Raw genomic sequence first — 13,001 nt, forward strand, 5'->3', positions numbered from 1 at the left:
CAAGCAAGCCCTTGGAGACTGGCACTCTGCTCTTGAGTCTTCAGAGGGGCCCTGAAGGCATGAGCAAGGGAACTCTGGCCCCAGGCAATAAATAGATTAGTGATTGAACCTGGTCTCCGGTTCTTAACAGTACAAGCAAAACCTGTTCCCTTAGGTTCCCCCATCCACTCACCACTGCCATCTGTCCTCATCAGAATCTTGAAGACAGAAAATAAACAGAGTGATTTTAGACTTGCTAGGGCAACATAAAACCACCCCCCACACACACCTCGACCCTCAACCAGAGTCAGACTGCTTAGAGGAACATCTTGGTGGAGGATAGTTTGATGGACCACATGTGGTGCTCAGAGGGAAACTGACTTGCTAGAGTTTCTTGTCCTGGGATTTTATCCCTCCTCTGTTCTCAGACCATATACCCTTGGGCAGCGTTGGCTCTGTGGTCATTACTCCATACTGCCTCCGATGTAGTTGCCAGTGTCCTAGACCTCCCCCTGCCTTAGGGTCTGAGGTTGGCGTAGGGTCATAGTCATCTTTAGGCCACTCATGTGTATCTAACAGTATACACATTGCCTCGTATGAAGATGTTCAGTACTGATTGTCTTCATCGATGAGTGCATACGTTACTCAAAGGGGACATTGTCACACTCATTCTACACCTTCCTTTTTTGTGTCTTCCCACCATTCATCCCAAGCGCTAACTTGCTGTCATAACTTAATCTTTAGACTCAGGGAACAAAATACAGAACACTAATTAGTCAGGGGGAAGGGTGGTCTCGACAGTAGAAGAGTGACCGTTCTTCTTGACCAACTTGTGACCCACCTGCCATGCTCTAAGAGTTTTCTGTGTCAACTGCCATAAATTGTTGTAAAACCTTTTGCATTTCCCCTCCCTGGGGCTTAATTTTAATTAGAATACTGGATTACAAAGTGAGGGTAGAAGCCAGTCTTTGGAAGATAAATTGGAGACGACTATATCAAAAGAAAGATATAAAATATGAAATAGCAACGGACCTAACTGAATAGACCATTAGCCACAAATATTAACTAGGGGCTTGGACAGTTACCAAAGTGTAAAAAGATTTTTGAAAAATTTTAAGTTTGATGCTCTGGGTAAATACCATTAATTATTACTGAATGTACATAAAATGATAAATTTTGAACAAAAATCAAATTATCTTATACCTACTCTATGCTCTATTTTCCAACATATATATTTTTCTAAGATGACAATCAAATATTAAATCCCTAGGCTACAACTAAACCTGAAGACCGAAATGACCCAATGTTGCTTTATAACAAAATGACTCTGGCTGAGCTCCAAAGAAATTTTTCTCTAGAGATTAATGGGAAGGTAAGTAGAAAGTTTTCTAGTTTTGTGTGCCCTTTTCCTATACCGTTTCCTGAGATCATAGAATTGCATTTTATTTACTGAATTAAATTAGCTTCAAAATGAATTTCAATGACATTCACTATTAAACTTCATGAAAAGTCCTGGGGCAGGGGTACTTTGAAAGTGCTATTTCTGTATGTAAGTAGAATGGGATTCAAAGGCAAAATTCCTTTTAAGGGAAGGGTGCAATATTTTAGACACTGTATCAGAAAAGGGTTAGAAGAAGGCTCGAGTCTTTGTGAGAGCCCCTTACATTATCAATAGATGTAGGCTGTCTAGCAAGAAGTCATGAAATTTCTCTTCAGTTCTTAAGACAGCATGATTTACTCATAAAACACCCCAAGTTCTCATCCAGGCCACTTATGAAAGTATTCAAAACAATAATTACAAATAGAATCAGGTGGTAAGGAAATCTGTCTCCGTATCCACTAATAAACATGACTCTCTTGGTTTCGTTCAGTTAGTCTCTAACAGTTTCCTTTGTGCCTTTTCCTTGTGTAGTAATTGGGCCACGTGGCTGGGACATGAAGCCACATTTATGGAACTATGTCAAAACCCCTACAGCCAGAATTCTCTTTGTATTAATTCTGTAATACTGATTCTGGTTACTGTGTTAGTGAGTTAGTCATTTCTCACATACATTTCTTGATACAATGTGTTAAATAAATGCATTTTGGAAAACTGGTCTTAAGCACAAAAGGAAAGCAAGTTTTTAACATAGCACTTCCTGCACAGAGATCTTAGGTACTCAATTCCCATGTAAGGAATAATAGGCAAGATTTAGTCTTTTAAAACTCTCAACTTAGATACTGAAGTTGGAAACCTGCACACCTATCTATAGAACTAAGATGAAGAGGTCTACACATGCTCCTTCAGCTCCTTGGCATCTCTGCCATGCCCACGTCCCGTCCAGGGATGAGACTCTGCTCAGGTGCATGCCTGTGTTTGAATGAACTATTTATTAATATCCACTGATAAAAGACGGTCTGTATATACTTGCATGCTCAGAAACTAAGGAAGCTTCATTTTTAAAACTGTACGTTTCTTTTTAAAAATTATTTTTTTTCAGTCGAGAGGCAGAGGCAGGTGGATTTCTATGAGTTCGAGCTCAACCTGGTCTACAAAAGCTAGTTCCAGGACAGTTAGAACTGATACACAGAGAAACCTTGTCTCAAAAAAAAAAAAATATTTCCTAGAGAAGAGAGGACAATGAGCCTAATTTCTAATTATGTGCTCGGTATACATAACAGATTTGTTTTGCTCTTAAATGGTTGACTTAATTCTGCTATCTAAATAATCATATTGGAGAACTAATATTTATTCAAAAGCTGACTCAAACAATTGACCAAAAAAATCTCAAACACAAACTGGCTATTCTATTAAGTATTTTACGATGCAGCTGATCCCCTTTAGTCTGTGCCCTTCTAACCATAATTCTTGGAGCCAAGAAGGGAAGGCCATAATTACTGAACGTTTTATGCCTGCTTTTTTCCCCAGCCATTCAGCTGGTCAAATTTCACAAATGAAATCATGTCAACTGTGAATATTAATATTCAAAATGAGGAAGAAGTGATTGTTTATGCTCCAGAATATTTAACCAAACTTAAGCCTATTCTTACCAAATATTCTCCCAGGTAGGTATGTCAGAGTGTCCCCATCCTCAAAGTTTACATTTTATATAAGTCTTTAGAAGCTTTGCAGCCTCATGTTTTCTGTTGCTGGGTGGTGGGTTTTTTTTTTTTTATACAGAGATCTACAGAATTTAATGTCCTGGAGGTTCATAATGGATCTTGTAAGAAGCCTCAGCCGAAATTACAAGGAGTCCAGAAATGCTTTCCGCAAGGTGAAGACAAAATCTCTCTTTTCTTAAGCCCTAAAGTGCAAAAAGATACATGGTTATAAATGCTTCCTGTGTACACTGTGCTGGTCCCTCCCAAGAATCCGAATGCCCAGATTTGGTTGTTTTGCAGATACGTAGGGAGAGGTCACTGCTCTGGGCTCTGCCATCCTCTGCTGGTCTGCTACGGTATCGTGAGCTCATAGCCCTGTAAGGAGTTACCTGTAGTTGTACAAAAGAATACTGTATTGATTTGTTGTTGCTGATGTGTTAAAGTCCGTCTCAGAAGAAATCATTTTCTCAATTGACTTGATTTTCAGGGGCTCATGGCACACTGGACATATATAAAGACAGACTTCTTTGTCATTGCATTCCTTAGGAAGAACACTAGCCTGAAACAGGAACCTAAGCTTTTGCTTAGTCTGCATATACATTATCTACACAGTCATTCAGTCCTGATATTAAGAGATAGGTCAGTAGGAACTAAAGAAGGAAAACTCTAATATACTGGTTGTTGTCCTGGCAAAAGAATAACTGCTTCAAAGTTGATAAATAATTTGATAACTTTTTATACAGGGCTGAGAAGGGACTCAATTGCAACAATGCTTGAGCATGGCTTTCTAAAAAGACAATAAATACCCAAAACAGCAAGCGTGGTCACTCATGCCTGTAATCCCAGCACATGAGAGATGGAGTCAGCCAGAAGGCCAGCATCATTCACACCAGTGTGAGGCTAGTCTGGACTACACGAGACTTTGTCTTAAATCGATAAATACAAATAAGTAGAGACTGCAAAAAAGAACGTTATTTCATTAAATTGCCAATCCCCTTGTTGGTACTGAAACTTGTGTATACACAGTTTTCCTAACGTACCTGAAATTCAGCTAAAACATTAAAAGGAGAAATGTGTTTTCTTGTGTATAAGATTTCCTCTCTCCGGCTTTATTGAACATTTCTTCACGTTTATGTTTGTATAGTGGGCACAAGGTTGTATTTTCTCTCCCAGAGCTTCCCTGAACGTTATTAACTCGTAATAGCTAAAAGTTCTATTGGGACACGCCTCTGAAAAGAGACCTTGTTTGCGCAAGGCCTTTTTTTTTTTTTTAAGTAAACAATCCAGCCGGATTACATTTTATCGTAGCTTAGGGAGAGCTACTCTGTGAAGAGAAGCATTGAGTACAGCAAGAACTTAAAGCAGACAGGAAGACTAGCCTTGCGGACTTGCCTGCTCTTACTGCTCACCATCCCCGACTCCTAGTCAGAGGCCATGTTCCTTCTCTCTTTTCTAGGCCCTTTATGGCACTACATCAGAAACAGCGACGTGGAGACGGTGCGCTAACTATGTCAATGGGAACATGGAGAACGCTGTAGGGAGGCTTTACGTGGAAGCAGCGTTTGCTGGAGAAAGCAAACACATGGTAACGTTCTAACACAGCTCAAGGGCATCTGAATAGCATCCTGGCGGTTCGTCTGTTTGATTAGTAGTTACAGTTGCTCGCATCTTAGCTCGATTTTTGTTAATTAGGCAATGAATCTGGGTATGATAGTATAGCATTGTTCTCAATAGAGTTAGCCTTCTATCCCTCAATACCTGGTTCTGCCTCTGCCTTCATAGTGTTTCATTGAAAGTGCTGATGGGTTTTCTGGAAGCAGTGCTGTTAGTGTTCCACTGATGTATTAGACTTATAAGGTCGTCTATTGCCCAACTGACCATTTCTTTAAACACCAACAATGTAAACTACAGTTTACTTGAAGTATGAGAAGCATATTCTGTTCTCTAATAGCTCCTGAAATTTAGACAATGGTAATGACATAGTAAAACAGTTTATTGAAATGCTACTTCTTGCTTAATTGGACCACTTATGAGAGTGACAGCTAATATTCTAACCTTCTAAAAGGATAGCAAGAACCGGGACATTCTGAAGGTAATTTTAGCTTCGTGTATATAGAAAGACCTCTTTAATTGGGAAAATTCGATAATAGCAGTATTGCTTTGGAGTATAATAGTCCCATATGCTCACCTACATCCATTTATTTGGGGATAACAATTCATCTGTAAATTTGTATGTGTGAACCATACACCTGTGTCCTTAAAGGCAGCATATAGCTCTGTAATGAAGAATGAAGTCCTGGGCTGTATTTCTACATTCGACTATTAACAAGCTAATATTTGTTTTGCTTTGAGGTTGAAGATCTGATTGCACAAATCCGAGAAGTTTTTATTCAGACTTTAGATGACCTCACCTGGATGGATGCTGAAACCAAAAAGAAAGCTGAAGAAAAGGTAAGGACAAGTCAGGGCCTTCAAAGAAAATCTACTTACAGGGGGGGAAAATCAAGATTTGCATAAAAGCTATAAGCCTAGGAAGAGGGCAATAGTGCCATTGGTAAACACTTACCTTATAAGCACGAGGATCTGAAAACCTAAAACCCATGTTAAAAACCCAAAGGAGGTGTACTGGCATACATCTGAAGTCCCAGTGCCGGGAAGATGGAAGATGGGCATATCCCTAGCTCACTAGCTGGCCAGCCTTCTCGGTGAGTTCCAGGACCATCAGAGACTATCTCAGAGAGGGTCAGCGAAGCAATAAACAGAAATAAGTAATGGGGCAGTTAAAATAAATGCACTTAAATAATAATACCGTAAAATTAGTAATGAACAGTGGACTAATACAAGGTAAGTAACAAAGAAACCCACTTCCCAGTCATGCAGATAATGCCATTCCTTTAACTTGAAGATCTGCACTGGCTTTGGGGAAGTAAGGGAACAAAGACTGAAGGAGCCAATATTCAGGAGTGTATTAGCACAATGCCTGTGGAGCCCTTATCTGTTTTCTCAGCTGAATCAATGAAGTGAAAAGATAATTATATCCTGCAAGATTGGGAGTACTAAATGTTATTCCTTCAATAAAATTGAAAGGTCTGGAGAGGAAAAAAATTTTCATAAAACTACATTACATGTGTAGCAACGGCTTTTGGCAGTTTCCAGGGGAAAGCTGCAGCCCAGAAGACAGAAAGCACTAGGTGCTAAGTTCCAAGCCTGTTTTTATTCATTTTGAACTAAGGGAAAGAGTCATTGCAGAGGACACTGGTTAAGTGTTGTCAGGTGCTCCTTTTGTAAATGACACACCAGGCTATTTAATTGCTGGTTGTGGACACATGTGGTGTTTGTATGTGAAGGTTGTGGTTATGGAGATGGTTGTATCCCCACATCCAATGTTGTCATTTTCACAGGCCTTAGCAATTAAAGAAAGGATTGGTTATCCTGATGACATCATTTCCAACGATAACAAGCTGAATAATGAGTATCTTGAGGTGAGTCTCAGAAGTGGTGTGTAGGGCTGGTGTCAACGTCACTGTTGCTCAGGAATGCCAGACACTGTGTAAAACAGCCTTAAACTGTAGATCCCATAGCGCTATCTAAAACTTGTAACGCTAATACCCAAATTATGTTCAATTTAAACTTGGTTGTCCTTGTAGTGGACTGTATTTGGTTTCTATATATTTCAGTTTTACAATGGTGAGAAAAATCCTTGCATCCTTTAGAGTAGTGTTATATTTGCATTATAATTCATAACAGTAGCAAAATTGCAGTTATGGAGTAGCAATGAAAAATATGTTTGGGGGTTTATCACAACATGAGAAGCTGTATTAAATGGTCACAGCTAGGAAGCTTGAGGACCACTACTTTAGAGCATCAGGGGTAGACTGATGGGCTGCCCACAGACCCTTACAGTGGCTTGCAAGGCTATAAAAGTCGCAAAGGCTTCTATTTCCTAGTCATCATCCCAGTGGGTATCGCACAGTATGCCTCCTCTCTTAAAAACCAGAATAACTGAGAATCATTTTTTTATACTCTCTGGTAGTGTTAAAAGAGGTGACACTGTTTAATGTCACTCTGTACCTGTGATCAGACTTGTCTGAGATGCTCAGTGTTGTCCTGTGACCACACCTGTGACCACAGGCTTAACACCCTGGTCACAGCAGGTGACACACCCCAGGTCTGGGATGACACTGATGGATGATTCACCAAGTACTAATAGGAGGTTTCCACACCAAAATGCTCAATCCTTCTTTTCCATTCACACAAGAAATTAGTTCTCTTGGGTTTTTTGTTTGGTTGGTTGGTTAGTTGATTGGTTGGTTTTGCTACAAGAAAGAATTGCCTAAGATCAGAGAGAGACTCAAAGCTAAATACCTGGGCTCCAAATTCTACTTCTCTTGATCTTTTAAATCTTAGCCAATGGCCTGAAACATCTCCACCTCACAATCTTCAGCTTTAAAATCTGATCTCAGCTGTTAGGCTACAAGGTTATCAGAAAGAGCAACTGAGTATAATAAATACTTGAAATACAAAGAACAGTGCCAAGGACAGTGGGTACTAAATAAAGAGGGTGTGGTTATGCGTGATTGTAGTCTGGAGAATGATATCAGTATTGTGAGGTTGGCCTGACCTTTGCTTCATGAGTGGTTATAAAAGAATACACTAAAGTTACGGTATAACATATGTAACAAGGCTAATCTATAACATTCACAACGTATAGCAAGGCTAATTGGGAATAGCGCATCCTTTAGTAAGTTTTTAATGCCGTTTCTTAACTGTATTAACTTGTTTTCCAAACTGTGATGAGGCTGGCATTAATATTTCTCCCAAACCTTCTGTCTAATGCAGTTGAACTACACGGAAGATGAGTACTTTGAGAACATAATCCAAAATCTGAAATTCAGCCAAAGCAAGCAGCTGAAGAAGCTCCGAGAAAAGGTGGACAAAGATGAGTGCGTACAGTCTGTTTCCTAATCGTTCATTCTGTAGTGAGCCTCTCGCTGCTGGCTCTGCTCCCTTGACCATCGCAATGCCCCCTTCCCTCAGGAGGTTCTGAGAATGTCTAATCGGATTGTATTAACAGCGCGGGCCAGGAACTTCAAACCAAAGCCTTTCTCCAGTAAGGCACCCTCACACTTAACTTCATCTCTTGATTAACTGGCTTCTTAACTGTTGCCATCTATAGCTTTTTGCTGGACAAGTTTTTCAGAAACACCTTTGCTTAATGTGACTTTGCTCTTTAAGCACGTTCTTGGGCTTTACTCTGCATCCAGAATATTCTTCCGCTATTAGTGCCTACTCTTTCTATTGGCCAAGCAACCCACATGCCCACTCCCTTTTCTGATTGCTTCATGTGACACTTCCTTTAACCCTGCAAAAGCTACACAGGAGATCCAGGAATCATTTGGAGCAATAGCCTTTGAATACTGCTCTCTTATTTATGCTCGTCTTAACATTACTTCATAATGATTATTATTTTGACCTTTGCTTTTCCACTCGATAGGTGATATGCCGAGATTGACCAGCATATGTGCTTAGTCCTCAAACCCACTGAGTTCCTTAAATTGGTCTTCCAAGACTTTTAACCCTGTAATAACCAAAGCCATTCTCAGTGCCTAACACTGAGCTAGCTCAGTGGCAATTAAAATTAGTGAATTTCCAAGCAACTGAAAACTAAATGCCCCGCCTTGGTTTGTTTATTGACTAACAATGTGTTTCGTTGATTTTTTTTTTTCTGTAACTACTGTTCTAGAGAAATGACTCGCCCAGTTGTCACCGGGTCCTGGGAAATTAGGAGATAAATAACTGCAGACAGTAGATGATCTTTATAGCAGAAGTTGTATGGTGTAATGACCTGTACCACAGGACAGAAACGTGCCGGGAAAAGTCCAAAGCTATTTTAATATTTTAGTGCACAGCCTAAGCGCTTCATTAGTCTTGTTTGAGCCATCCCCAAAGATTCTGAGACAGCTACAATGCAGCTCTCAAGCTCTCTGCCACCCAGTGCCAGCGTTTTCTCTCTCCCTCTTCTTTCACACTGAATGCAAAGGTCCAAACATCTGACTGCAGATTAGAATCACATGGGCAACATTAAAAAAAAAAAAAAGTACTGATGCCTCAGCTCAAAGCTCCTATATCAGGATTCATTTGCTCTAAGACTCAGAGCCCCAAAACTGGAACTCTTCGTAAGTAGCACCCTCCAAATACGGACCTCTGAATTAGCCTCCTTTTGTATCATTATTTTTCTGCATTTCATTTAAAAAATATTTTCCCAAGGTGATGCCTTTAATTTTGTTAAACTTATTTTTGGTGCTTTAAAATCACCAGGAATACTCTGGCTGTAACCTCATCCTATGAGGTGTATGGTAATAAAAGTTCCCTTTATTTCTTTTGGGTTTCTCCCCGTGAAAATTCCTGACTGATGTGACACCTGTTTAATAGGGGGAAAGTCACCTTTGTTGTCCCTTTCCTTGTTCCATGTGTCCTCGGGTTCAAGTCCTCACTGACCTTCAGAAAGACAAATCTATAGCTTCCACTTGGTCATGTGGCTGGAAGTCACACATCATTCTCAGATCCTCATTCCCAATGACTTGTCGGAGGAATATATGTCCACAGACATACTGAAAAGATAGGGGAGAGTCTGTGAACTATTATTGGGTTGTATTGCAGAGTATTTTAGAGGAATGCTGATTAATGCATTAAAATTCCAGGGAACTAGCAATATAAGTAAATTCAACTAACTACCTAGTGACTCCTAGATCATCCCACCCCATGTGCTCCCCCATGGGTACATGCATTTACTTCTTGAAGGTGTATAACATCCTTATTGCATCTGAGTATTTGGATCTGGCCCAGATCCATCTGCTGAGCTTTACATTTAATAATCTAGCTGGTTAGCAAGTATTTCTATGTAGCTATATCATTAACCGCACAAGCACAACATTTTGCCACTGAGGCAAAAATTAATCTTGATCCTTCTAGCTGTCTATTTTCTAGAAGCTTCTATCTTATTATTCCCACCCAGATAGATACCAGGGCCTCCTCTTGATCTCTCTGGGCTTCTCTATTTCATCTATAGTGCTCTCTCCAAAGAAAAAGACTGCTTTCCCCTGCTGCTGATTAAATATTATACTTTTGTGTTTAAAACCATCTCTGTCTGCTTCCTTACCGCATTTTTTCTCTGTTATTTTCATTCTTTTAAAAAAATTATTGCCAATTATCTCATGTTTTCACTTCATCCTCACACTGCTGTCCCCAGGGTCTCGATGATACAGCTTGACTCATGTTCTTACTCGACGAAAACCTTGCCTGTCATTCCTGTTGCTTAGCTCAAGAAATATGAACCTTTATAAAGGTCGAAAGTTCCCATAGCTCTCTGGAATTCCTTAACAGTCACCCACACTCCCGGCTCAGTCCAAAACTCTGCTGATATTCAGTGCTTCCAAACCACCCTCTGCTCTCCCTTTGTTGCTTATGAGTTTGTAGCATCCTATTTTATTTATTTTGTTGAGACAGGGATTCTCTGTGTAGTCTTGGAGCTTGCTATATGGATCAGGCTGGCCTCAAACTTCCTGAGATCTTCCTGTCTCCGCCTCCCTAGTGCTGGGGTTAAAGGTGTGCGCCATCATATCCGGATATAGCATTTTTTCTTTCCTTGTTTGTTTAACAGGAACCTCTGCATGGCTTGACTCGAGTGTCGTGTGTTTAGCCATTGTCCGCCAGCAGCTTTTTACTCACCCATACAGAACTGTCACAGTTTGATGTTGCTCAAGAAGCTAATTTTTGTAGAAGGAAGAAACCACTATGTCAAAAAAAATAGACATTGATTAATAGAATGTGGATACTTCATGCATGGCAATAGGGTGTGCAAATGGCCAATCTGTAATAATGTCGATAAAATTATTTCGGCACATAACCTAAAAATGCCTCCATCTCCACATTTTATCCCCACATCTGGTGAAGATATACATCCCTGTGACTTTTTCTGTTAAACAATTTTTAAAACTTAGTCTCAAGGAGTATACATGCAATATGTCCAAGTTAATCGTTTGGCTGAAAGGCCTCCCTTTACCCTTGTGAACAACTCACAACTGCAAAGAACAGGAATTCTAATAATTTTAAAACTTCATATGGTTACTGAATGACTATGCATAACTTTTTTTTTTACTCTGAATGTGCTGTCTCCTGAGGGTTTGGTGCAATTGCAGAGGAATTTCAAACATGTCCAGTTCAGAGAAAAATAGCCCTGAACTGGGAGTATAAGTGTTGGCAAGAGTACTTAGTAACACATCTAAAATCATTTACTTGTACTAAAAGGATAACTCGCTGAGAGCTAACAGGACAAAAATAAACCTCAAGGCCTGTGTGTTCATGAACAACAAAACATTAAGGCTTCCTTAGGAGGTTTCTAGATTTGGTACTGATTAAAAAAAAAAGATGTAATTTTTTTGACTGATCAGGAAAACATTCTCTGAGAATGTCAGCTAGAAGCTAAATTATCAGAGTAGTGACTGAAAACAAAACAAGACTCACTAACCCATAGGATGTCTTCCTTACTCCGTGCCTGCTGGGTTTTCTGATCAGTATAATCAGATGATGGCAGACTGCAGTCAGTAGACACCTAGAGACCACAATAGATGGTGGCAGACCACAACAGAGCATCAAAATGTCCCCTATTCCCACTTAACTAGAGAGGACAACTCAGAACTCTGGCACCGTTACTATGTGTAATCTCTTGAGAGGACCATGCTCAGATGGGGTACCGCCCTAGTTGCCGCAGCTCTCTATGGCTGCAGAAAGGCAATACTCTTCATCTTCCCCATCACAGGGCAAGCTGGGTCAGTCCTGTGGAGCAGCCATTAATAGGCCTGAATATTTGGTGGGTGCCTATCGTGTTCCCAACAGTGTGCTAAGCCCTCGTGGTTCAAGCTAAAAATAAAACATGGACTGTCATTACCTGTGAAGCTACTTCTAATCAGCTGGGCAGATGGTGCCTGGATATGGGTTGCATGGAATAGAAGAGGTTTGCGTTCCTTATGAGGAGTTTTCAGGATTACCCAGTATCTGGAAAAGTGGATTCTCCAGCTCAGTTTCAGGAGGGTCTTGGTTTCCGACAGATTCAGTCATGAACTGTACATTAGTCGTGGTCACTACTCAAATACAATGTTCAGAGAAGGTCTTTAGTTCTCCTGCATTTTTGTTTAGGCCTTAAAGGACTAGGTCTGTGGAGGAGGAAAGGAGTGTGAGCTATGGAACTGGAGGGGGTGGTAGGGTAGGGATTGGGTGAACTAAGATTTCTGTACTTTATATATTAGCTTTGTAAACTTAGCCTCTGAGCTTTGATTTTTTGGGGGGGATGGTGGGTTTTTTGTTTTTATTTTTGTTTTTGACTTTTCTAAATTTAGTTAATAACATCTATTTTTTTAAAAAAAATATAACATCTATTTTTGCCTTGGAAAGAAAGGGATATGGTAGGTGAGAAAGAGAAAAGGCTCTCTTTATGTTGACAATAGGAAGGCATTAATCACTGTTCTGGTATTTGTGCATCGTGTGGATCAGCAGTTTGGTGGTCGGGGTTGGGAGGAAGGCAAGCAGGCCATCTTTCCCTTAAATATGTTTTCCGCAGTTCCATCACTTAGTGTCTACATGTACTAGGGCAGAGCTTTGTAGTAGGAGCACAGGGCCCTGTCTTCTGCCGCCTGGCTAGCTTAGCCCGATATAACCACATAGAAATCTATATTATTTAAATACTGTCTGGCCCATTAGTTCTAGCCTCTTATTGGCTAACTCTCACATCTTGATTCAACCCATTTCTATTAAATCTGTGTATCACCATGAGCTGTGGCTTACCGGGAAAGATTCAGCACGTCTGACCTGGCAGCTGACTCCATGGCGGCTCTCTGCCTGCCTTCTTCCTCCCAGAATTCTGTTCTGTCTACTCCACCCACCTA

The 13,001-nt window shown here is 40.3% G+C and overlaps 1 protein-coding gene across 4 annotated transcripts in view; it reads left to right on the forward strand.

Moving 5' to 3' along the window:
* Mme (membrane metalloendopeptidase) overlaps positions 1-13,001 on the forward strand; it is an 82,927-nt gene that overhangs the window by 44,672 nt on the left and 25,254 nt on the right. For all 4 annotated transcript variants that reach the window (XM_050147419.1, XM_050147417.1, XM_050147418.1 and 1 more), the window contains exons 10-16: positions 1,250-1,351; positions 2,888-3,024; positions 3,140-3,233; positions 4,517-4,645; positions 5,413-5,511; positions 6,462-6,542; positions 7,900-8,003. In XM_050147419.1, coding sequence (XP_050003376.1) covers positions 1,250-1,351; positions 2,888-3,024; positions 3,140-3,233; positions 4,517-4,645; positions 5,413-5,511; positions 6,462-6,542; positions 7,900-8,003 — 746 coding nt within the window. The remainder of the gene's footprint in view (positions 1-1,249; positions 1,352-2,887; positions 3,025-3,139; positions 3,234-4,516; positions 4,646-5,412; positions 5,512-6,461; positions 6,543-7,899; positions 8,004-13,001) is intronic.

The sequence above is a fragment of the Alexandromys fortis genome, unplaced genomic scaffold (genome assembly GCF_014885135.2).
Source record: "Alexandromys fortis isolate MF-2015 unplaced genomic scaffold, M_Fortis_MF-2015_v1.1 scaffold_53, whole genome shotgun sequence".
NCBI lineage: Eukaryota > Metazoa > Chordata > Mammalia > Rodentia > Cricetidae > Alexandromys > Alexandromys fortis.